This window comes from Dipodomys spectabilis, unplaced genomic scaffold, assembly GCF_019054845.1.
Source record: "Dipodomys spectabilis isolate Male_0828 unplaced genomic scaffold, ASM1905484v1 ptg000240l, whole genome shotgun sequence".
In the NCBI taxonomy this organism is placed as follows: domain Eukaryota; kingdom Metazoa; phylum Chordata; class Mammalia; order Rodentia; family Heteromyidae; genus Dipodomys; species Dipodomys spectabilis.
In genome coordinates, this window is record NW_024870917.1 from 3,528,453 (window position 1) to 3,553,901 (window position 25,449).

Sequence of the window (25,449 nt, forward strand, 5' to 3'; positions counted from 1 at the left end):
TGTCTCCAGCTCCTCAAGCTCCTCACAATTCTCCATTGTACCATTTGTCCCTGGAACCACAGGAGGCACTGAGGATGTGCATGCCTGGGCTTCTATTCAAGCCTTGAAACCCTCAGCCTAGAACCTCCACCCTCTTACAATGGGCTCTGAGCAGAGCTGACTGACCTTTGCCTTGGAGAGAGGCTCCATCTTTATTATATCACCAACCAACCAACCTGCCCCCTGCTCTCCCGAAAACAGCTCTGCCTCCCAAGGTTCTTGCTTACAACATCTTTGAAAAGATGGCCAGGAACCAAATGTCTTGTACTCAGAAGATGTGTGGAAATGTGCAGTACCCATGGGAGACTGTCTTCTAACAAGAAATACAAGTTTAGCGCAATGGACAGGCATTCTACACATCCGTTCTGGCCACTCATGCTTCTATGCCAAATACACCAAAGAGACAAGGTGAAGGGCAGAGAAAGATTTACTATGCGGCATGAGCAGCCAGGGAAGACAGCACTTCAGCCTGTCCTCAGCCATCTTCTGGGTCTAGACATGAAGTTTAAATAGATGAAAAGCGGGGGCAGGGAGAGTCCAGTCTCAGGATTGCGTGGATGGGGGTGGGGCCTTGTTACAAGGCCTGGCAGGTAGCTGGGTCCCTGACTACGCCTCCCTGACTTTTAAGATGGCTGAGGAGTCACTGCAAGAGAGAGTGGTTTAGGGCAAAGGACACAGACATGAAGAGGAGGCTGGGATGTCTAATTTTTTTTCTCCAGCTTTTGTTCATTCATAGTGCTAAGTGGGGAGCCTGTGCCTCTCAGCAAAAGCAGCTTTGAAGCATCTGTAACATTACTTTTTTCCATTGATGTTGATCACAGCATGTATTTATTAAATAATTACTACTAAAGCAGTGATCTGGGACCTTGTACGCTCTCAGTCCTAAGTGACACATTCTCTAGTGGGTAATTAACATGACCCCTCCTCCCCACCTTTTTTTGTCTGAGAAGTTAAAAACCAAGGAATGTTGTTGGTACAAAATGATGGCAATGGCTCTTAGTAAAAAAAGGGGGGGTCATTTCCTTCCCTTTTTGTTGAAGGAGAATGCTTCTAGGCAAACATTCACTAATACACAGGATGATTGCTTCAGAAAAAAAATCTAACAAAATGGAATATATCTTTTTTTTAAGCTCTTGGCACCTCTTTGCTAAACATTTGTGTCAAATAGCCCAGAATTGTTTACCATTTCCACCAAGGGAAGAGGAAATGGTAGATGGTGTGGTGGTAACAGCTTGACCCCAATTAAGTTAAATTCACCAGGAGGATGGAAGTGGTCGAGCTGCCACTGATCTTTGCATGTGACAAGCGCTCGCGGAGTCACCCGTCTGGTTAGCAGCCTCTCTTCTTTTTCTTCTCACTCCCTTCCTTCCTCTCTCGGCAAGGCAAGTTTTCTACCACTTCGTTTTATCCCCAGCCCTAATTTTTTTGTTGGTCCTGGAGCTTGAAATGAATTCTACTGCGGGAGCCACACTCTTAGCTCTTCTGTTTGAGTCTTGTGCTTTGAAATAGGGTGTCATTAACTTTGCCCAGGGTGGACTCAAAGTCTCAATCCTAAGGCTCATGAGGGCAAACATGCATAAACTATATGCAATATTTCCTATGTGCTAGTAAATACCCTCTGACAAAAAGTCTAGAGTTTCAATCAAATTACAAAAAGAAACCATGGGTTTTGTTTGTCTGTCGGTCGTGGGGCTTGAACTTTGGGCTTGAGCACTGTCCCTCAGCTCTCCAGCTCAAGGCTAGTGCGCTACCACTTGAGCCACAGCACCACTTCCGGTTTTCTGGTGTTTATTGGAGATAAGAGTTTCACGGACTTTCCTGCCAGGGCTGGCTTTGAACCAAGATCTTAAAATCTCAGCCTCCTGAGTAGCTAGGATTACAGGTGTAAGCCATGGGCGCCTGGCGGGTTTTGTTTGTTTTATGCATGTCTGCGCAGGGGCTTGAACTTAGGGGCCTGGGTGCTGTCCCTTAGCCTTTTTTTGTTCAAGAATGGAGCTCTACCACTTAAGCCACAGCTCTACTTCCAGCTTTTTTGCAAGTTAACTGGAGATAAAAGTCTCATGAAGGCTGGGAAGGTGGCTCAGTAGTAGAGCGCTTGCCTTGCATGCCTGAGGCCCTGGGTTCGATTCCTCAGCACCACATAAGCAAAAAGAAAAAAGCCGGAAGTGGCGCTGTGGCTCAAGTGGTAGAGCACTAGCCTTGAGCTGAAGAGCTGAGGGACAGTGCCCAGGCCCAGAGTTAAGGCCCCCACGACCAGACCAAAAAAAAAGTCTCATGAACTTTTCCCAGACTAGCTTCTAACCATGATCCTCAGATCTCAGATCCTCAGATCTCCTGAGTGGCTAGTATTACAGGCACCAGCCACCAACACCTGGCTTGAAACACTGGTTTTAGTAGATGATTGTGTTTTATATTTCTCCCACTTTGATCATTCCATCCTCACCCTTCTCTTCAAGTCCACATCTGGACCAGGACAAAGTTATCCCCAAGGACTTATGTAAGGAAAATCCCTTTTATTCAACAAAGTCAGTGAAAGAGAAAACAGACAGCCATGACACACACCTGCCTCTCAGATGCCAGAACCCAATGTGTCAAGAAGGGTAATACATGCAGGCAGGCCTTCTACCATGGCACCAGCTCTCAACCCAAGATAGTTGCCACTGATGATGGTGATAAGTTACACTGCTTTAGTTGGGTATAGTCTGAGGCACAGAGTAGCCAAGAGACCAATGAATCTAAAAGGGAAAGGAGAGAGAGAAGTCCAGCTGTCCACCTCAGCCAGCACAGCTGACAAGGCATTGTTGTTGAGCTTTCTTCAGTGGTCATCTTGCAGAGGGAGAGGTCATGTTAAGGACACCGTTTTATGCGGCCGGAGGCATTGTTAGACTTTGTTAAAAGACTCAGCCTTCAAGTAAGGTTCTGGCAACAGCTGTCCTGTGCACATGTTCTGTAGGCTCACAGTCGGGGGGGGGGGGGGGGGGGGGGGGGGGGGGGGGGGGCCAGGAGGGGGGAGAAGGCTGCAAAACTGGGTCTGTCAATTCTCCTTAATGAGTCTGTGCTTTTTTGTTTTTCTTTTTTCAGTTTACTGAGGAAATGTACTTTGACTATGCCAACCCCTCTTCTAAGTACTGGGGTACAACTGGAAAGGACAGAAAGTTCCCACTCCCCTGGGGATTCATTCTGGTGATTGTGATCACAAGCCAATGAGAGACCAACTTATTGATAAATCAATTAATTCCCACTGATGACAGTAATATCCACTCTGCTTCTATAGACCTGGAACTTTTCACATCTACCTATTTTCTTAATGGGCAACGGTTCCCAAGTGAGGAACTGTGTCAACAACTTTGTTTCTTTCTTTCTTTCCCTCCTCCCACCTCCTCTTCCTCCTCTTTTTTTGGTGTTGGTACCAGGGCTTTAACTCAGGGTCTCACATGCTTTTTTCACTCAAGGTTGGTGCTCTACCACTGGAGCCATACCTTCAGTTCCTGGTCCCTGCTGGTTAATTGGAGGAGATGAAGAGCCTCATGGATTTTTCTGTCTGGGTTGGCTTTGAACCACAATCCTCAAATCTCAGTCTCTTGAGTAGCTAAAATTACAACCCTGAGCCACCAGCGGCAGATTTATTATCGATTTAGGTTGAAAACATTTCACTTAGGTCAGTGTGGCAGTTTCCAGTTCTGAAAAGAATCTACTTCTAGTCAACAGTGAGCTTTCCTCCTGGTTTGTATAATGATTAAAGGGACAAAGAAATAATCAAGAGCCTGACAGTAGACTATGATGGATTTCAGGTCTTATAAAAGGGAGTTCTGCTCCCGTTATAATCTAATAGAGCTGGTCTCTTCAAAAGTGAATGTAGACATCAGTGTATCTCTTATAAGAATAAATGTTTCATTTGTTAGTTATAGCGGCCTCTTAAAACAACAACAAAACACCTAACCTGGGCCTTAGGAGGCAGTGAGTAAGATACATACTATATCCCAATGAGGGGAATTTCATAACGCACTGCCAGCAGGACGCAGGGCCGTACCGAAGGCCCCCGCCCCGGTCGGAGGCTCGTGGGGGCCCCGAACCTGCAGGGACTCGGCCGGGCTGGTCCAGGGTGGTTGGCTCCACAGATGGGTCCCGCGGTGCACACGAGCTAGCTGAACGGGTTGGGAGGTGCCCATGTGCAGCCCCAGCTGCTGGGGGGCCCGACCGGGGACGGGGGCGGTGGGCGAGCGCCGACCACCCTGCGGGAATCCCGGGGAGGCGGGAGGAAGAAGGGTGGCGCCTGGCCGGCTGCAGCGGGCGCACTCGGAGGGCGCGGCGCGCGCGCCAGCGGCTCACATCCCGGGCCACGCCCAACTCCTGGCAGCGCTTCCCTGGGGCGCCCGGTGCTAGGCAACGGGCTCGCCTTGCTCCCCGCCTCTTCCGGTTGCGAGCTGCGCGACGGGCGGTGCGTCATCACAGGGAGCCGGAGGTGGCTTTATCCTTCGCCGGCGATCCCGGAAGTGGCGAAGTGGAGCTTTTGCTGCTGGTCTCGAGTGGGGCTTCGCGATGGGCTGCGACGGGGGCACCATCCCCAAGAGACACGAGCTGGTGAAGGGGCCGAAGAAGGTCGAGAAGGTGGGTGGCGCGGCGCGGGGGCGGCGCGGGGGGCGCGGGGGGCGGCCGGGGCCTGCGAGGCCTGGGCCCGGCCGGCCGCTCGCTTGGCTCCCCGCCGCGGTGTTGACGGCTCCTGGCCGCCCCTCACTGACATGGCGTGGGCGACGTGGGACCCTCACCGCCCAGGCCCTCGGCCAGACGTGGAGACCGAGGCCCCGAAGGACAAAGTGGCAGAGCCAGAATTTGAGCCTGGCTGGCATTCTCAACTTTCTTCGGTCCCTTCGCCAGTTCGTGGAGTTTTTGTGGTGTTTTGTTGGCCTCAGCTCACTTTCAGTGTCTTGTGATGGGGCTGAAAGGGAGTAGCTTCCTTTTGAAAAGCTGGGCAAGAAACATGTCAAAATGGGGTAGACAAGAGGAAAGGTAAACACTAGGCATGTTTAGGCAAGCAGAATAGTTTTTATTCACTCCGTCGAGCACAGCAAATAATAGTGCTTTCCGTGAGCTCTGGGCTAGACACTGGGAATACAGAAGAGAGCGCGACCCCTTGTAGAGCTTCCATCTCAAATCCATATTGTGAAGTAATAAGAAATGTCCAGTAGATGTGTGTGCTGGTTTTTAACCCCTGGTTTCTGGACCGGTACTCATAAGTCTCTTGTAATTTCCTGGGTGATAAACGTGTTCTTTGTTCTAATGAAGTGACATTTAGTGGTCATCAGAATCTTAATCAAGCTCATGATTTGAAACTTGGAATTTTTAGTACCCTCCTTGTAATACTTAAGAAGTTCTGTTCTACATGCCCTTCCTAGATTTAGTGTTAAAATACAAATGGTAGTATTTGCAGTTTTTTGGGTTTTGTTTTTGTTTTTTGCTGGTCCTGGGGCTTGAACTCAGCCTGGGTGCTGACCCTGAGCCTCAAGGCTAGCGCTCTACCACTTGAGCCACAGAGCTACTTCCTGCTTTTTTTCTAAGTAGTTTATTGGAGATAAGAGTCTCACAGATTTTCTGCTGCAATCCTCAGATCTCAGTCTCCTGAGTAGATAGGATTATAGGTATGATAGGTATGAGCCACTGACACCCAGCTACTTGTACAGTTTTTAGTAAGTGGTAGTTGCTTTGTATATGTTGCATTTGTTTGACACAGTATTAATTACCCATGATGTTTTTGTTCCCTTTATCTGTCACTCTTGTTTTTCGTTTTGTTTGCTATACTAGGGATGGAACCCAGGCCCTTGTGCATGCCACCCAAGCATCATCACTGAGTTTCATGCTTAGCCAAGTACCCTGTGGCTCACACCTCTAATATTAGCTACTCAGGAGGCTGAAATCTGAGGGTTTCAGTTCAAAGCCAGCTTGGGCAGGATAGTCCATAAGACTCTTTTTTTTTTTTTTGTCGGTCGTGGGGCTTGAACTCTGGGCCTGGGTGCTGTCCCTCAGCTCTTCAGCTCAAGGCGAGCGCTCTACCACTTGAGCTACAGCGCCATGTCCGGTTTTCTGGTGGTTTGTTGGAGATAGGAGTCTCACGGTCTCTCCTGCCCGGGCTGGCTTTGAACCGCGATCCTCAGATCTCAGCCTCCTGAGTAGCTAGGATTACAGGCGTGAGCCACCAGCGCCCGGCAGTCCATAAGACTCTTATCTCTAATTAACCACCAAGGCACTGGAACTGTAGGTGTGGCTTAAGTGGTAAAGTACTAGCTTTGAGCAAGAAAGCTACAGGACAGTGCCCAGGCCCTGAATTCATGCCTCAGTACCAACATCATCATTATCATCATAATCATCAAGGCTTTTTTTGTTTGTTTGTTTGAAGCAGGGTTTGGGTAATCTGCCAAGCCTAGCCTCAAATGTGTGATCCTCCTATTTTAGTCTCCTGAGTGTTGGGATTATAGGTGTATATCACCATGCCCAGCCTCACTATGTTTTATTTAAAAAATAAAAGTGGTGAGCTGGGAAGGTGGCTCAGTGGTAGAGCGCTTGCCTTGCATGCCTGAGGCCCTGGGTTCGATTCCTCAGCACCACATAAGCAAAATGAAAAAAATCCGGAAGTGGCACTATGGCCCAAGTGGTAGAGGGCTAGCCTTAAGCTGAAGAGCTGAAGGACAGCGCCTAGGCCCAGAGTTCAGGCCGCAGGACCGGACCCAAAAAAAATAAATAAAAATAAAAGTGGTTTGATTTAAGTATCAGAATATCAGCATAGTATCAAGCTTATATAGAGAGCTGTATACCATGGAGTTTTCAGTTGTGAAACTTAATTGAAAGATTTTATTTTTGTTTTCTTTTATTAGGTTGATAAAGATGCTGAGTTAGTGGCCCAGTGGAACTATTGCACTCTGAGTCAAGAGATCCTAAGACGACCAATAGTTGCCTGTGAACTTGGCAGGTATAGCTGCTTTATTTTAATCAACATAGGTTTATTAGGTGATCTTGAAGGGAAATTTTAATGTGTACATAGAGGTTTTTTTTATTTGGTCAGTTGTGGGCTTAAACTCTGGGCTGGGCGCTGTCCCTCAGCTCTTCAGCTCAAGGCTAACACTCTACCACTTGAGGCACAGTGCCATTTCCGGTTTTCTGAGTGGTTTATTGGAGATAGGAGTCTCACCGACTTTCCTGCCCGGGCTGGCTTTGAACTGAGATCCTCAGATCTCAGCCTCCTGAGTAGCTAGGATTACAGGCATGAGCCACTGATGCCTGGCTACAAATATGAATTATCCTATGCAAATCTGTTGAGAAAAAGTTTTCATTCTCGATTTCTGGACGTAACTACACTCCCCTAATCAATTTGGTTTATTCAATCTATGATTCAAAACCTCAAGGGCCATGTTCTAACTCTGCTAAATTCGAAATACAAAGCATAAAGGAACCATATGAGGGTCAGTAGAGATTGGTAGGTAGTATGGAAAGAGTATGTCTTGTTTAACAGGGGAGCTGATTTAGCTATTTCTTTTTCTTTCTTGGTAGTACTGTAGCTCTGCCAACTTGAACTATACCCCCCAGCCTTAGCCAGTTTAAAGTCCAATAATGTGTGCCTAGAAGTTCTGAATCTTCTGTTCTTATTTTTGAAAAAAAGTGAAAATATGTACTTTTTTTTTTACATTCAATTTCCCATGTTTTAAAATCCCTTTCTCAGGTTACCTTTTTAATTTTTGTTAAATTTTATTTTATTTTATTTGAGAACATACTGTACAGAGGGGTTACAATTACATGGGCAGGATAATGCATACATTTCTTATCAAGCATTGCAGCCTCCTCCTTTGTTTACCCTTCACCTCCCTTCCCAGCCTCCCCCTTCCCCCCCACCCAATCATTCCCCCCCACACCGACATTGTAAAGCTCGTTTTTGACATGACATTTTATACTTCTCATTGTTGCAACAGGTCCACCTGAATCCTTAAACAACTTGTTTGTCCCCATCTCCTCCACAAGTTATACTGACATCAAATATAGTGAAAGCGGGGGTTACACTGTGGGGGAGGGACATACAAAGCAACAAAGAAATAATCTTATAAATGCATTAGAAACACATGTATGAAAGAAAAACCTTTTTCATTTTTTTAATCTACCCTTTGCCTCTTGATTTAAACCACTTCTTTGTACATGTTCATAAGGGTTGATAGAAGGTCATAGGCACTTTTACTTGTAAAGCAAGACATTTCTTTATCAAATGTAAGTGATTTTGGGTTAACATTTAATTTGTTTTCCTTTGGTTATTGAACATCACTTGTTGCTACATACTTTGATCCTTACTTTTGCAGACTTTATAACAAAGATGCAGTTATTGAGTTTCTGTTGGACAAATCTTCTGAAAAGGCTCTTGGGAAGGCAGCATCTCACATAAAGAGCATTAAGGTAAGATATGTTTCTACAGTGCTCCAAAGAGTCTCCCAGGTTGAACTTATTTCATAAAATTATGTACATTAAGGACTGACTTTAGAATTTGGGATTCTAATCCTATCCAGCCTCTAATAGAGCTGTGAAGTAATAGCTTATGTGAATCTCAAGCCCAGAATACCTACACATGTACTTCTGTATGATTAACCTGTTGTGGTTTTGTGGAAGCTGTGAAATTTCTGAATGTACTTAATCAAGGTTCTGCTTGAGGCCTGGGGATATAGCTCATTAGCAGGTCACTTTCTTATCCTGTTTAAAACATGACATTGGGTTGGATCCCCAACACCATTTAAAAACAAAGAAGAAGAAATTCAGTTACTTGAATTTTTAGTTAAATCTGGGAGGTGCTTTCATAAAATTAAAGAATTTTGCTGGGTGCCAGTGGCTCATGCCTGTCATCCTAGCTACTCAGGAGGCTGAGATATGAGGATCACGACCAGAAGTGGCGCTGTGGCTCAAGAGGTAGAGTGCTTGCCTTGAGCTGAAGAGCTGAGGGACAGCGCCCAGACCCCACAACTGACCCCCCCCAAAAAAAACTTAGAGAATTTTGTAATTATAGCCCTCCATTTCTTGGTGGAGACCAGGCATGCAGTCCTGTTCTCCATTACATACGGAGGCAGAAGGAAAGGGCTCAAGCCCTCTTGGTATCATGTCTTCAGTGCCAGTGACTTCTATTTGCCAGTTCTGGGACACGCATCAAAGAAAAAAATATATAAATTGGAGACATTCATTGAGAGAACAGAATCTTTCAAATCCATAGAAGAAGTTGGGCGGCATCAGGCTGATGAGCCCTCACCTCGGTGACAATGACTCTCCAGAAATCGCAAGGCTGCTTAGTGGGGCCTAACCAGAACCCAATCCTTAGCTCCCAGGAGAGGGCTTTAGGACCTTTCCTTTGCCTTGCTTTCTTTCTCATTCACATGTTAGGCTTTTTGCTTGGATTCTGGGGCTGATTATAGGATATGCTTATTTGAGTACTTTTCAGAAATGTAGCCAGTGATGGTACTATAGAAATTGCCAGACTGATTTTCATTCCTGAAAAAGCCACAAGTGTGAATTCTTTTACCTCAAAACTTCACTAGCTTTTGTATTCATTTAATCAATGCTTAAAACACACAATGGTTTTTTGTGGTCAAACCTGTAATGCACACAACATGCACATTCCTTCCCCTCCAAGAAATGGGAGCAGTGAAGAGAAAGATGCAGGATATAGGCTGATCTGTCTACTGATTGGGCTGATTATCTGATGTCCCCTCCCCTCACTGTGGCGTGGGTATCCCTTCTGAGGTTGAGTGTGGAGTGGACCAACAGAGGAGTGTGCTTCAGTCAAGGGTGTATAACTAGCCAGGCTGCTCTCCTGGGACCTCCAAACAGACTCTTGGAGGAAGGATTGCAGGGTTTTCCTTACAGCCCTAAGTTCTCTTCTTAGCAGAACACCTGAGGAGGTCCTAGTTAGCTTCGCCTGACTCTTAGGAAGTGAGCTGTGAAGTATGGCTTTCCTGCGAGGTGCTTAGCTGCTCTTCTGAGTACGGAAATCGAACAGTGGGTTAAGTAGAAAGAGATGCCTCCAACACTAGCACAGAGCTGCTGAATGAAACACTTTGTGAGGCTGCATTCTTGGAGACCTGTGCGTGCACTTTCCCCCTAAAGGTCTGCCCTAGGTCGTGGCCTTGGGTGAACTAAGTGCATGCTATTAGTGAGTTGCTTCTGTCCCTCATATAACAAACGTGTATGAAAAGGAACTGCCAAGTTATGTGGTCTCTAATATATGATGGTTTGATGTAGGATTTTTACTTTCTGATGGTGTACAAGTGTTGCATTCAGTGGGAATCATACATTGAATTTGGGGTGTGGCTCTTTCCCCAGACCAGGGGTAGTGGGAGGGGGGAGGATGACAGCTGTGAGATCGCCCATGAGTGGCTAGTGGCACCCCCAGTGATCCCCAGTGCCCCTGCTGAGCTGTGCTGCTCTTAATGTGACTGTCTTCAACAGTGCTCATGTCTCTCCGCAGAATGTGACCGAGCTAAAGCTCTCTGATAACCCGGCCTGGGAAGGAGATAAAGGAAATACGAAAGGCGACAAGCACGATGACCTCCAGCGAGCCCGGTTCATCTGCCCCGTGGTGGGCCTGGAGATGAACGGCCGACACAGGTCAGTGTGGCCTCAGCGCCAGTGACCTGGGGTTTCTTTGTGGCATCCTAGGGCTCAGCTCGGCTCACCTCGGGAAAAAGACACACTCAGTCCCCAGTGGCCATCTGTGCTCAGCTGCCTTCATTGTCTGCAGCCCACTGTTCTTGAGAGTAGGAAAACCAAGGCTGAAGAGGAACTTTAGAGGGCTGGGAAGGTGGCTCAGTGGTAGAGTGCTTATCTTGCATGCACGAGGCCCTGGGTTCAATTCCTCAGCACCACATAAGCAGAAAAAGCCAGAAGTGGTGCTGTGGCTCAAGTAGTAGAGCACTAGCCTTGAGCTGAAAGCTGAGGGACAGCCCCCAGATTCAGAGTTCAGGCCCCACAACCAGCAAACAAAAAAAAGAGGAACTTCACAAAGTTGTAGGGTGACACTCAGGAGACCTGAGTCAATTTCACCATCGGCTCCTAGGGTACTGCAAGCAAAGGGCAGGGCTTCCCATGACAACTCCTGTTCCTTGGAAGTACCCAGATTTATTGACTAGCAGGCGACTTTTTGGATGTAGTGAGGCATGCTGTGAGCACCAGCTAAGGTCCCAGCTGATTGTGCTCCTTCTCTGGCATTCTGGTGTATTTGTGTTGTTCAGGTAACAGACCAATGCTGGTAGGTGTGCCAGCCGGTGTGCCCATTGTGCCAGCTTTCACACTCTACCCGAGATGGACTGCCATGCTCAGAAGTGGAAGAGCCTGGAGCTTATGGATTTGAAGAGAAGTAAAATAGAAGGCCAGGGACCCTTCAAGTGCCTGAATTTAAACCATTGAGGGCTCAGTTCTTTGGCAGTTGGGTCAAGCAGGGAACTTGCTTACCTAATATTACCCTGCTTACTGTATTTTATTTCAAGCTATTATACTTTTTTTTTTTTTTGGTGCCAGTACTAGAGCTTGAACTCAGAGCCTCTTGCTCTCACTTGGCTTTTTTGCTCAAGGATAGCTCTTTACAACCTGAGCCACGCATCCACTTCTGGCTTGGTAGTTAGTTGGAGATAAGACTCTCACAGACTTCTCTGCCCTGTCTGACTTCGAACCAAGATCTTCAGATCTCAGCCTCCTGAGCAGCTAGAATTACAGGGGTGAGCCAACAGTGCCTGGCTTCTTTTTATTTTTGTGTACATATTCATGTATGTATTTTAAAGTGAAAGTCACGTAACAAAATCGGCCATTTTAATTCAGTGGTATTTAATACATTCACATTTTAGTGCCGTCACCACCTGTCTTGTCACCCAAAAGAAACTCCCCCCCCACCCCCACCCCCGTCTCCCCCTGCTCCGCCCCGCCCACAGGGCAACCACTTCCCCTCCCCTGGCACTTCTCCCTTGACAGGTGTCAGTTTGCCTTCTCCTCGGTGAATTTGCTTGTCTTACGTATTTCATATATACAGAGTTCATACAATGACTGGCCTTCTACATGGCTGCCCACTTCTTTTTTTTTTTTTTTTGGGTCCGGTTGTGGGGCCTGAACTCTGGGCCTGGGTGCTGTCCCTCAGCTCTTCAGCTCAAGGCTAGCGCTCTACCACTTGAGTCACAGCACCACTTCTGGCTTTTTTCTTTTTGCTTATGTGGTGCTGAGGAATCGAACCCAGGGCCTCAGGCATGCAAGGCAAGCGCTCTACCACTGAGCCACCTTCCCAGCCCCTGCCCACTTCTTTTTTAAGAAAACCTTGGTTCTCCCCACAGGAAGAACTCAGTAGGAAACAAACCCAGCTGCCTGTAGCCTGGTGCTCTGACTGACTCCTCCCCCTTCTGCTACTTAGTCTGCCCCTTTTTCTCTTCCCAGTTATTTTTGAACTCTGCCTGTTTGGCTTCTGTCCTCTTGATTAATAGAGCCTGTGCAATAGATTTTTTTCATTAGTAAATTTAGTAAAATTTATATACTAACGATATGAACATACAGAAATAAATTGCCATGCAATAAAATACATTAGGTCTTTGTTCAAAGAAAAATAGTGTAATAGTAGTAAGCATCCATAAAATGTTCACTGGAAGGAGTCACCCAACATTATTTAGTGAAGCTACTGAGGTGTTAATGAGTTTCCATTAGGACCGTCTGCGTGTGGTGAAAATCTCCGTGGTGGACTTTCTGGGGACTGGGTGGAGTAGAATGTGAATGTGCTTTCTGCTGCCCATCCTCCCTCCAGTGTCCACTCTCAGCAGGTGGACCTGTACTTAAACATGGTTCTTCTAGACAGCCATGGATCCCTTGTTCATATTTTGTAACTACTTTGCTGCTGCCTTGTTTAATTTTTCATGTGTTTTTCCAACCTTGAACACCAATTAGCCTTATTCTTTTCAGAGGCTCTGTGGGTATTCAGAGTTGCTGGACTCATTCCCCACTGGTGAGCACTTGACATGTCTGTGATTCCCTGCTTTCCTTATTAAAAGCAGTGTTGTGCTTCACAACCTAATGAGTACACACTTGTGCATTTGTGCACTTGGAGACCCATTTCTATTGAATAGTTTTTAAAGTGGTTCTTTACTTGGTATTGTTAAATTCCACTCCTAAAATGCAGTGCCATGTGGTACCCACCGCCCACAGAAGTGCCCGTGTCCACAGTTTTCATTAGAGACCTTCAGCTTCCTCACTTACACCTGCGAGGTGAAACAAGCCATGGTTTTCAAATGAATTTCTTTAACATTTGAGGCTAACAATTTTTTTGTAGATTTTGTCTTTTCTAAATGGCATGTTAGTGTCCTATCCCTGCTATCATATTGTTCAGCTTTTTTGTATGTGTGCCAACCTTGGGGCTTGAACTGAGAACTTAGCACTGTCCTTGAACATTTGTGTTCAAAGCTACTATACTACCACTTGAGTCACAGCTCCACTTCCAACTTTTTGGGTGCTTAAGTGGAGATGAGTCTTATGAACTTTCCCTGTCTGGGCTCCCTTCGAACTGCAATCCTCGGGTCTCAGCCTCCTGAGTATTTTGCTTTCATGTGGTTTATAGTTGCTTTTTAAGGCTTTTTCAGAGGGCCGGATGCTCAGATGGTAGGGCACCAGTGTGAGCCAGCAAGCCAAGTGAGTGAGCATAAAGCCCTGAATTCAAGCCCTGGTACCAGCAAAAAAACAAACAAACAAAAAAAAACCTTTAAATACTCATAAAATAAACTAAAAACTGTATAAAACCTAAATATATATGTATATATATATTTGATTTATACACTCGATTTGCTTTTTGTCTTTTTATGTTTGTAATTTCAATGAATATTTTCTTAATTTTTACATGACGTAATTATTAATTTGTTTTTGTGGCACTGGGGTTCCAGTGCCTAGTGTGTGCAAGTTGCATGCCCTAGGCAAATGCCCTGCCCTAGACCCCAATCCCTGATTTTTTAGTCAGTGAAATGCAGCCATTTTTATGTTCATGGCTCTGGCTCCTTGTGTAGCCAAGTGGTGTCAGTGATGTCGGTACTCATGTCTAGTCCACTGTAAAGCCATTCTCTTCATTGGACTCTCCCTCCAGGTTCTGCTTCCTTCGGGGCTGCGGTTGTGTGTTTTCTGAACGCGCCTTGAAAGAGATAAAGGCAGAAGTCTGTCACACGGTAAGTTCTTGTTGTCCTCCATTTTTCCCTTGGTAGCAGAGGAAATCAGATGGCCTGGGGTCCCTCTATCGTTCAGCTCTCCTGACGTTCTCTCCAAAGCACATTTGAAAACCCTTGGAGGCCATTGATTGCTGAAGTAGAGTCAGCCTCTTGTGGTCTGCCCATGCATCCTGCGCGCGTCAGGGCTGTTCCCAGGGGGCTGTGTTCCCTCTGCACTGATCTGGCACCGTGCCAGCCTAAGGCTGCCTAGCTCCTACTAGCTCTGAATCTTCCTGCGGTTGGTCCTTGCGTGTCCCTGACTGTCTTCTTAGCTCTTACCCTGGTAGAGCAAGCCGGAACGCATGTACTAGCATGAAAGTGGCTGTGTGCTGCAGCGTGGGGGTGGGAGAGCTTGGCAGCAGCTTGGGAAGCACAGCTGTGGGAAGCACAGTTCAGGAGGGAACTCTGCAGCAGGGTGGTCTTGCCAGCAAGAAGGGAGCTCTGTGTATGCCCGTGCTCAGTTGTGTGTGCATTATTACACATAGTGTACATGGAGGTGTTGAGGTTAGACGCACCGGAGTACCTTGTGCACTCTAGAAATCTTAGAAAGAGGTACGAGAAGGTGGGGAGTGAGCTGAAAATTCGTTCAGAAGCCAAGTGAGCCAAGTCAGCACTAGTTTTTCAGTTTCCAGAGTAATCATAGCGGGCACCCAGGCGTGGGGCACTCACTGATGAGAGTGATTAGAGTGCCAGCCTTATCCTCACACGCTTAGGCTGCGAGGATGCCCCTAGTGTCACCTCAGCCCCTCGCGTAGCCGGCTGAAGCCGGTGCAGCTGACAGGCTCTGCAGAGCTGCAAGGGTGCTGACCTTTCTCGCAGACACAGACCCAGCGCCGAGCCAAGCAGCCACCCAGCCCTCCAGTGAGGCAGGACTGGCTGGAACTCGGGTACCTCCCAATTTGGGGGATTGTTTTGTGTGTGCTGGTCCTAGGGCTTGAACTTGGGACCTGGGCCTGGTCCCTGAACGTTCATAAAAAGCTCAAGGCTAGCGCCCTGCCACTTCAGCCACAGCTTCACTCCCAGCTTTTGGTGATTAACTGGAGATAAAAATCTCATGGACTTTCCTTCCTGGCTGGCTTTGAACTGCCATCCTCAGATCTAGCCTCCTAAGTTACTAGGATTACAGGCACTGGGCTAAAAGAATTTTTTTTGGAATCTGTTGTAGAAGACAAGGTCATGAGTGCTTTTTACTACTACAATATGCGTAAACATTGCCACTGCAGAACGGGTTGCATGCATGCCTGTGTTCGTTTGCCAGAGCCACTGTGAGAAGATACCATGCACTGAGGGACAGAAATGGATTGTCTCTCATTGTACTTCCTGTGGTTTAAAAGTTCTCTCCCTTTTTCCCTTGACTTGAGGGAAGGAGAGTATCTTTCTTTCTGGGGAGATTTCTGTGGGCAGACCTACAACTGGCTCATAACCCCTCTACTCTCCCCATTGGCTGGGAGTCACAAGGCCAGGGAACCTGGCTGCTGGGAAGCATGGGAGATGTAGTCTTAATGGGTATCTAGGTGCATGGAGAACGCCGGCCACTTCTGCATCAGGAATTTCAGTGCACCGTGAATATGGGAATGGAGGAAGACAGCCAGTGCCAAAGGCTATTTGGACTGAATCTGAATTTTTGAGCAATCACTGGTGTGAGGACTGTGCCAGGGCCTCAGTGGGCTGAAAGCTATGCGTTTTTTTTCTCCTTTCACCTTCTATTTTCTAGATGTGTCTTTGGGGGAGGGGAATTGTGGAGCTTGAACTCAGGGCCTGGACACTTCCTTGAGCTCTTTTTTTTTTGGGGGGGGGGGGGTCCAGTTGTGGGGCCTGAACTCTGAGCCTGGGCACTGTCCCTCAGCTCTTCAGCTCAAGGCTAGGGCTCTACCACGTGAACTACAGCACCACTTCTGGCTTTTTTCTTTTTTTTTAATGTGGTGCTGAGGTGCATACAAGGCAAGCACTCTACCACTGAGCCACCTTCCCAGCCCCTCCTTGAGCTCTTTTTGCTCAAGGCTAGTGCTCTACCACTTTGAGCCACTGCTCTACTTTTGGTTTTCTGGTGGTTAATTGGAGATAAGAGTTCCATAGACTTTCCTGCCTGGGCTAGCTTTGAACTGCAATCCTTAGATCTCAGCCTCCTGAATTGCTAGGGTTACAGGTATGAGCCACTAGTGCCTGCCAAGAAGTACCTTTTAAATTCACTAGCAGAGATTCAGAGCTTGGAGACAGCTTTGGTTCTATCAGGTGTACATGCCTGATTTCAGTAAACAGGATCCAAAGAGATGGCAGTTGCTAGGCTTTCTTGTTTTTGCTATAAACAAACCACTAGCCAGAAAAATTAATTGTATTCCCCACTGTATTTTTAGTTCTTACAACAAGAAGAAACACATTGGAATCATTTCAGGTTGCAAAATGAATAATGTGCTTGCTACTCAGAGTCCATCAAAACCTACAAGATTGGCAGGTTTGATTGTTTGGGTGAGAAGGCACAGAATCTGAGGAGGAGGGGTGAAAAAGTGCAGCAGTGGAGTGCAGTGGACATTGATGAGAGTGAACTATACAACTCGTGTGTGGAGAATGGGAATGGGAGAGAATGAGGGTAAGGTGACACTGTACAAAAGGAAATGCACTTATTACCTGGCTCACGTACATGTAACCCCTCTGCATATCACCTCTAAGAATAAAAGAAGCGCTGGTGGCTCACGCCAGTAATCCCAGCTGCTCAGAAAGCTGAGATCTGACCAGGGTTTGAAGCCAGCCTGGCAAACAAGTCTAAGAGACTCTTCCCTCCAACTAATCGGCAAAAAGCCAGAAATGGAAGTGTGGCTCAAGTGATAGAGCTCCTGCATGAGTGAAAAAGCCGAGCAAGAGTGTGAGGCTGTGAGTTCAAGCCTCAGTACCAGCACACACAAATAAGTATAGAACCTCAGCCCACTGCAGGCCTACTGATCTAGTTTGTGTTTTATCAGGGTCCCTAGGTGACTGGTATGCACAGGCATAAAGCGAGTTGCTGTGAAGGTTAGAGGTGTGGCAAGTGGTAGTAGTTAACTTGCTAGCTTCTGGCCCCTTGTGTTCAGGCTCTGTGATAGGTGGAGGTTGTGGGGTGCTTTAAGTTAGAAGTAAATGTGAATGTGTACTTGGCTGTTTCTGTTTTAAATTCTTTTGTTTTGTTTTACATTCTTTTCATGGCAGATGGGGTGGAAAGAGAAGATTACATTAGGAAAGGGAATATTTTTTTGAAGTGGTCAGCTAAGCCCAGTTGTAGTGGCTCGTGCCTATAATCCTAGCTACTGAAGAGACTAGGACCTGAGGATCAAGGCTCAAGGCCAGCAGGAAAGTCTTAAGCTCTTAATCTCCAGTTAAGTGGTAAGATGCTAAAAGTAGAGCTATAGTTCAAGTGGTAGAGCACTAGCACTAGCTCTCCCAGATGAGACAGCAAAGCCTTGAGTTCAAATCCCACTACCTGTGTACATACACATACACACTAGTGGGTCATCTAATTCTAGTTTTTGGCTCTGATCTCCTTTGGGTTGTTTGAGCTTCCTGCAATATTTATGGTTGTCAAGCCTCAAAGAATTGGAAGAAACACTTACTTTGTGATGGGGAGGGGAGTCATGGGACTTGAACTCAGGGCCTGGGTGCTGTCCTTGAGCTCTTTGCACTACCACTCTCAGCCACATCGCCACTTGCAGTTTTCTGGTGGTTTATTGGAGATAAGAGTGTCACAGACTTTCCTGCTTGGGCTGGCTTTGAACTGTGATCCTCAGATCTCACCCCCTGAGTACCTAGGATTCCAGGGGTGAGCTGCCAGCGCCCAACTTAATATATGCTTTTAAACAGTAACGTGTAAGGCTGCAAGAGGGCTCTGTTTCCAGAGACTAGAGGCATCATCTCAGGACCCCTGTGCGTGAATCATCTTGGTGTTAGAGTTCACACAGTTTTATGTGGGATTTTATTTTGTTCTTATACGCTATAAGTGAGCAGACAATCTGCTTGAGAATGGAGTGTGCGCCATCTGCCTTTCCATTGGATGTGAGTGGTGCTGAAGCTTGCACTGGTGTTGTGCTGCTCAGGTCAGAGCAGCTTGCCTTTCCTTCACCTCCTAACACCCTCCCACCCCCCAATCCCAAAGCTGCTGCTGCGCTTACACAAGGGCCCTGAAACCTTGCTGTTCTTACTGTATTTTGTGCTGTTTCTGAAGTGGTGTGTTCTGGTTGCTGCTTCTGTTACGGAGCTTGTACCTCATAGGAAGTCAGTAGGGTGGCCTCTGTGGCCAGGCTGCCCAGCTGCCTGCTCAGATCCTGGCCTCACCCTCCTGCCCCGTGCCCAGGCCCCGTCATCTCCCGTGGGGAGTGTCAGTGCTGCTAGGGGGCATTCGTCCTGGTGCGTGCTGTGCTTGCCTTAGTGAGCCTCGCGACGGAGCTGCTAGCCACTTGGGCTTCAGATTTAACACAGTCAGCTAAAACTTCTAAATGAAACGGAAGTCCAGATTCACTCCTCAGTCACACTCACCCCCTTTCCAGCATCCATGGTGCCCCGTGGCGCAGCGTAGCCATGGTTGCCTTGAAGAGCACTAGCAGGCAACAGCGCAGATGGCTCACTTTCAGCAGCTTTGGACAAAGTGTTTCCTGCTTCTAAGCAGTTTCATCTTACTCAGGGGTCTCCAGAGTACAGTCTGTTGTTCTCACTGACAAGCCCGGCATGGCCAGCGTATTTCCATTAAAGTGGGGGGTTCCTTCCCCACAGGTACTGTCCACAAGTACCCTCCCCAGAGCAACTCCAGCTGGAACGCACATTGTAGCACTGTGCGTTTTATGAAAGCATTCAGCTTTCCAAGACTACTGGGACAGGCTTAGGCCTTTTGTTCTCCTGAGATTTTTCTCCCAAAGCTAGGGAAGTGGCCTGTGATCAGTAGTAATGTCTTGTCAAAACACATTCCAGGACTGGGAATGTGACTTGCCTAGCATGCATGAAACCCTGGCTTTTATTCCTCAGTACCATATACACAGAAAAGGCTGGAAGTGGCACTGTGGCTCAAGTGAGCACAAAGAGCTCAGGGACAGCGCCCAGGCCCTGAGGTCAAGCCCTAGGACTGGCAAAAAAAAAATCTGAGGACTAATTAGTACCAGGAATTACTGTCCTAGTGTTCTTTAGTTCTAAACTTCCTTGTTTCGATCAGGAAAGAATCACATCCACAAGAAAACAGATGCCTTTAGCAGTGCAGCTTCATGTTGAAATGACTTTCCGGTTGGAAACGCCAGTGTGGTTCAATGGGGACCTCTGCCTGTGCCAGGACCCGAAGCCGGTGCCTCCTCTCCAGGCACGTGACCACGAGGGGCTCAGAGGCCGGCTCGAATTTGTTGGCAAACAGAGAAGGCGATTGGATGATCCAGGGCAGGTCTCCTGGCCCGTAGACACAGGTGTCTTGGACATAGTGGCCTGCAGAGAGAACACAGAATCTCAGCTGCCTTTGTTCCACCAGCTGTTCCCTCTGCAGAGAAGTGCTATATGCCCCTTCTGATGTCACTATAAGGCTCTGGGCTTCACAGTTCAGTTAAAAACCATCTCGCCATTGTTTTGATTAGGTCCTTTGTGCCAGAAATTCCTATAATGTTCTCTCCAGGTGAATCCTGTGTCAGATTCACTGACCTGGACACTGGGAGATGAGCTGGCACGTACCTGCTGCCTGGCAAAACAAGTCCCCCCTCATCTAACTCCCCTTGCTCAGACTTTTCCTTGGTCATGGGCAGTTCATCAGGGTGCTAGTTTTAATAAGTCATTGCTTCTGGCTTTATTGGTTTTCTGAGTGACTGTTGGATGTAGGTGTAAATAATTAAAATGGGGATTTGAATCCAGTGAGATTCCTTTGACCAACTCCAAAGCACTTTTTAGTGCCTCTCACTGCGCTTGGCCTGCTCCTCGCTCTCCGTTGTCAGTGCCTCTCACTGCGCTTGGCCTGCTCCTCGCTCTCCATTGTCAGCGCCTCTGGGGAGGGGCCGAGCTAATGGCTCCTTCCTGCACTGTCTCCACCGCAGCCCAATCATCAGAAGTCCTCTCTCTCACAACCTCCCTCAGGAAATACTTAAAGGAGAAGGAGAGCGCGGCAAGCAGAAGCTGAGACAATCCAGAGGAGCACTCCTCCAGAGGCCTATCTGTGTGAAGAGTCAGGGCTGGCACGTGGTCAAGTTGAGGGGTGGCAGCCGCTATCACGGGCGCTTTCCTAACTGACACGTTCAAGTAGAGACATCGTCACCTGTTAAGTCAGGAAAGTGAAGGTCGCAGCCTGGAGGCTCGGGCCCAATGGAAAGTAATGGCTGCACCGTGATTCTGTGTGACTGGGTGAATTTAGATCACGGGTACAGAGGGCGCGCTCAAGTTGTGTGAGACTGCTGGGGAGCAAGAGGACCCCTCGTCACTGACTAGAGAGCAGCAGCCGTCGCTGCGCAGCATGGTCTGGGGGCCGTGGCTACAGGAAGCGTGTCTCTGTCAGTCTCGCGTGCTAGGTGACAAATCAGAGCACAGGACTCACTTTCTTCAGTTGAGTTGGAATTGTAGGAGCAGGTAGAAAGAACCAGATCATAATGTGGTTTAAAAACTTTAGCTGGAGCCGGGCACTGGTGGCTCACGCCTGTAATCCTAGCTACTCAGGAGGCTGAGATCTGAGGATCGCGGTTCAAAGCCAGCCCAGGCAGGAAAGTCTGAGACTCTTTTTTTTTTTTTGGTCCAGTCGTGGGGCTTATACTCTGGGCCTGGGCGCTGTCCCTCAGCTCTTCAGCTCAAGGCGAGTGCTCTACCACTTGAGTCACAGCAGCACTCTGGCTTTTTTCTTATGTGGTGCTGAGGAATCGAACCCAGGGCCTCAGGCATGCAAGGCAAGCGCTCTACCACTGAGCCACCTTCCCAGCCCAGTCTGAGACTCTTATCTCCCAACTAACCACCAGAAAACCGGAAGTGGTGCTGTGGCTCAAGCCGTAGAGCACTCGCCTTGAGCTGAAGAACTCAGGGACAGCGCCCAGGCCAGGCCCAGAGCTCAAGCCCCATGACTGACAAAAAAAAACACTTCAGCTGGGCATATTGGTACACCTGAAATTCTGAACTCAGGAAGGATAGATAGAGAGTTCCAGGTCAACCAGGTCTACATAGCAAGACCCTGTCTCATAAAACCAAACCAAACAGACAACTTTGAGTTATAGTCACTTACTAATATGTTTATTAGCCCGTATATTTATAATTCCTACACTTTTCTGTGGGCATCTTATATCAAGTAAAGGGTTTTTTTAATCAAAATTGACACCCCTGCTAATTGATCATCTCAGATTAAATATAATTGTATATTGCTTCCACATAGATTTTGTAAAACATTCTAATGTTGGTTGTTTTGGTTTTGTTTTTACCTTTACATCCATCATGAACTATTCCTTCCTCTGTTCTCCACTTGACGGCTCGAACGTTTCCTTCCCAGCCAGCATCTCGTGTAGCCCCGGGAGCATCTGAGGGGACACAAAACCAGCACGCACCAGGAGTTCAGTTTTGGTTGTTCAGTAAAAGTTCCATTCCCTGAGCGAAGGCCACCGCAGAAAGATGGTGTTCCACACCTGTGCTGGAGCTGGAGCTGAGCGGCAGGGTGCCAGCCTCCATCCAGGACCTAGATTGCCTTCTCCACCCATTCCCCATCCCTTGTAGTTTACGGGTGTTTGCAAAGTGCCCCTTGGAGTCATGTTGGGTTGTTCGGATTGTTTTGTTGGTAACAGCCCTCTGAGGTGACCTGCAGAAAGGACTTGCGCTGGGTGGGAGGGGCATGCACAGGTCCTAGCCAGGTGTGTTGGATGTCCCGCATGCAGCTGTGCTCCTGGAGAGCCCTTTAGTCTTTCCAAGGAAGAGACACCTATGTCCACTGAGAGGAGAGGACACAGGATTTCCCTCTGCCTCCAAGAGCCTTGTGAAGTGTCAGGGCCTTTGCACAAACACATCACTGGTGTGGGCATGTCTCCTTATTATAGGGCCCTCATGGTCATGCCTGGCAGTAGTGGCTGCCCAGTGGTATTTACCAAATGGGTGAAAACAGGAAGAATTCCCAAAGACATGGCCAGGATTTTCAAAGGCTCTATCTGAGGAGAAGCAAAAAATGCCAGTACTTCTGTAGAGGAGACTAAAGCAGCCAGGTGGGGTGGGGATGTGACTGTCCTAAAGCCAAAGACCCACCTGCACTCCCCAGGAAAAGATCAAGCAAGAGAATTTTAACAAAGCCTTCAGAAAACAGCTGAATAGAAAAAAAAATCTCCATTAAGAATAACTCCCTCCACTAAAACGGGTCTGCTAAAATCTCGAAAAGCAAGCATTTTTATAAAACACTTTCCCTAGGAATGTGTGAACTTCTCCCCAGCCAGTCCACGCGGATTAGTTCAGGGCCTACATTTCAACGTCTGTACTTTGCTGTTTATGTTTTGATCAGATATTTTTGGGGCTTATACCAAGCTTTACATTTATTTTACAGCTAATACAAGGAGGCAGTTGGAGAAATATTGAACCAGAACCCTTGGTAGAAAGCAATGAAGGAAATGAGGGAAGAAGTCACCTTGAAAAGAATAATGCTAGGAAAGCCACATGACAGAGAAAAACAAATTATGTTTTCATCAATAGTACAAAATAATTTTGTTCATTCCAGCATAAGTTAGCATAAGTTAGCCTTCAGTGTCCAGAGATATGGGACCCAATGCACATGAAGGCCAGGAAGGAACTTTTCTTATTTTGGATACAGCTATACCACTATTATGGTATATTTTATAGATTATGGAATACTTTCTTAGAAACAATGTTACAGGTCAGATGTCCACAATTTTTGAATAATTAAGGATAAAAATTAAAGCCAAATGAAGCAAACAAAAAAATAAAGTCCCCACTTGACTGCAGGTGGCTCATACTTGTAATCCTGTAACTCAGGAGGCTAAGATCTGAGGAAAGGTTCAAAGCCAGCCTGGGCAGACAGGCCCAGGTTACTTGTGATTCTAGCTACCCAGGAGGCTGACATCTGGGGATCCAAGTTCCAATCCAGCCTGTGAAGATTACCAATTATACAGCAAAAGGCCAGAAGTATACTTAAGTATACTTAAGCCTGTAGCTTAAGTGGTAGAGTGCCAGCCTTGAGCAAAATAGCTAAACAAGAGCTTGGGGACCTGAGTTCAAGCCCCAGTAAGGGCACAAGAACAGGCACAAGACAAGTGGGAGAGGGGGGAAAGGAGGGGAGGATAGAAGCCCTGCCCCTGGCCTCTGCTCTGGACAGACATCTGTGTGGTCAGTCTTCTTACCTTTGAGTCGGCTCAGGGTCACCCAGTAATGCTGCTCTGGGCTGTGGCTGTCTCTGGCCCACTGCAGCATGTCTTTTGCATGGCTGTCGGTCAGTATGAACTCCACAAACTTCCTCGTAAGCAAGTAGTAGGCACTTCCAAAGTAAATGGTTACGTTGTGTGGTGGCTTGCGCTCGAATCCTTCATTTGGAGATACATGGATACTCCCTTCCGTGCGGGACTCTGGAAGCCCTGGGCCCGGCGGGGGTGGGGGGCGCGCTGTTTGGGCCACTCTGGGAGTGATGTTTTTATCTTTCCACTTGCTTCTGAGGTAGTGGATGATTTCTCTGTTGGTTTTGATGGGGAAATCCTGGTCACAAAGATTGATGACATATCTCCATCGCAGTTTGGATTGGACCAGATCTTTCATACAGTTAATATCCGCCTGCAGTCTCGCCAGGTTGCTGTAAGCCGCCTTTTGTGTCTGTGATGGAATAAAGATGTTTTCGAAGCAGTTGGCTAGGGTCTGCACCATCCTCGTGTACTTCCTTGGGGCCTTTTCGTGCACATGAATACAGTAAACATTTTGTGGTGCGTAGATAGCCCTGAGGAGCTGCACAAACATGGCCGGCTCCTCGTGAAAGGCGATGATGTAGGCCAGCGAGAAGTTCCCCTCCTCTGCAGAGAGAGGTGTGGTGATGAAGTGCAGCCCCCGGGAAACCTGGGAGCAGTTCCCCGCTTTGTGTACATACCCAAGGAGGTGGGATGTGGGTGGACTTTTACAGAATTTGGCAATCTGGGGGGCTGCTTTCTTCCCTTCAAATAAAGCTGAGCACAGTTCATCTGGATAAAAGCCGCATTCCACGGCGGCCGGGTGGGTGAGCTCTGCCTCAGCAGCCTCCGGAGCAGAGCTCCTTAAATACAGGAAGATGGAGATGCAGACAGCCACACACACGAGAAGCCCGGGCTTTGTGGCTCGAAGCTGGCCCATGCCTGGCGCTCCAAGTGCATTCTTTTTCTTTCTTTCTTTTTTTTTTTTTTTTGTCGGTCCTGGGGCTTGAACTCTGGGCCTGAGCACTGTCCCTCAGCAATTCAGCTCAAGACGAGCACTCTACCATTTGAGCTACAGCGCCACTTCCATTTTTTTCTGGTGGTTAATTGGAGATAGGAGTCTCACAGTCTTTCCTGCCCGGGCTGGCTTTGAACCGCGGTCCTCAAATCTCAGCCTCCTGAGTAGCTAGGATTACAGGCGTGAGCCACCAGCGCCTGGTTCCCAGTGCATTCTTATGGCCATAGTTTGGGTGTTTTCCTCTGTGCTTCCTAGAACCAGAGACAGCGCTGGTGAGTTTCCTTACCCTTCCCAGCTTTACCGCAGCTACCAGTCCATGCGTCCGTCAAGTGGAGAGTTTGACCAGATTTCTCTTTTGAGATGGGGTTTTGTTCTCCTGTCCAAGTTGACCTCAAACTCCTGTCCTCCAGAGATCCCCCTGCCCTAGCTGCCTCCAGAGCTGTGACTAGAGGTGGTACTCCCACATCCAGCTATGTGCATGTTTATATAAATACCAACACCACAATCAGGTGAGCATTTTCTTCACCCCTGAGAGTTGCTTTGTGCCTCTTTTAGTGAAGCCCTCCTGCCCCCATCTCTGGACCTCCCCAGATTCCTGTGCACATTGTGTCATGTATACAGCGTGCACGTCTCTCCTGGCTTTCACCGGTAACACTGACTCTGAACTCATCCTTATGGTTGCATTACATTTATCATCAGTACTGGGATTTGAACTCAGAGTGCTGAGCTTACTAGGAAGACGCTCTCCCGCTTGAGTCTCATTTCCAGCCCTTTTTTGGTGGTGGGTGGGGGGCTGGAAGTGAAATCTAAGGCCCTCACACGCCAGGCCAGTGCTGCG

The 25,449-nt window shown here is 47.6% G+C and overlaps 2 protein-coding genes and 1 non-coding gene across 3 annotated transcripts in view; 2 read left to right on the forward strand and 1 right to left on the reverse strand.

The window, feature by feature from the left end:
- Window positions 1–4,503: 4,503 nt before the first annotated feature.
- Window positions 4,504–25,449, forward strand: part of Rtf2 (replication termination factor 2) — a 28,780-nt gene continuing 7,834 nt past the window's right edge. The window contains exons 1-5 of the mRNA XM_042699236.1: window positions 4,504–4,647; window positions 6,906–7,000; window positions 8,373–8,466; window positions 10,520–10,659; window positions 14,153–14,231. Coding sequence (XP_042555170.1) covers window positions 4,579–4,647; window positions 6,906–7,000; window positions 8,373–8,466; window positions 10,520–10,659; window positions 14,153–14,231 — 477 coding nt within the window. The 5' untranslated portion in view covers window positions 4,504–4,578. The remainder of the gene's footprint in view (window positions 4,648–6,905; window positions 7,001–8,372; window positions 8,467–10,519; window positions 10,660–14,152; window positions 14,232–25,449) is intronic.
- On the forward strand, window positions 9,069–9,203 carry LOC122124642. Its single transcript, XR_006150609.1, has one exon. It is a non-coding gene; the product is annotated as a small nucleolar RNA SNORA57 (small nucleolar RNA).
- LOC122124581 (beta-1,3-galactosyl-O-glycosyl-glycoprotein beta-1,6-N-acetylglucosaminyltransferase 7-like) lies at window positions 19,429–24,533 on the reverse strand. The gene is made up of 3 exons (XM_042699234.1): window positions 23,564–24,533; window positions 21,653–21,748; window positions 19,429–19,697 (listed from the first exon to the last, which is right to left on the reverse strand). Exons 1-3 carry the CDS (start codon window positions 24,531–24,533, stop codon window positions 19,471–19,473), a joined length of 1,293 nt encoding a protein of 430 aa, XP_042555168.1. The 3' UTR covers window positions 19,429–19,470.

What these genes read in the sequence shown, in the direction of transcription:
- LOC122124581 (XM_042699234.1), bottom strand. Translation starts at nt 24,533, where the DNA reads ATGGGCCAGCTTCGAGCCACAAAGCCCGGGCTTCTCGTGTGTGTGGCT. An exon ending in GACCCTGAGCCGACTCAAAG is followed by an intron (nt 21,749 to 23,563) that starts GTAAGAAGACTG and finishes GTGTCCCCTCAG; the next exon opens with ATGCTCCCGGGGCTACACGA. An exon ending in AGTTCATGATGGATGTAAAG is followed by an intron (nt 19,698 to 21,652) that starts GTAAAAACAAAA and finishes TTCTCTCTGCAG; the next exon opens with GCCACTATGTCCAAGACACC.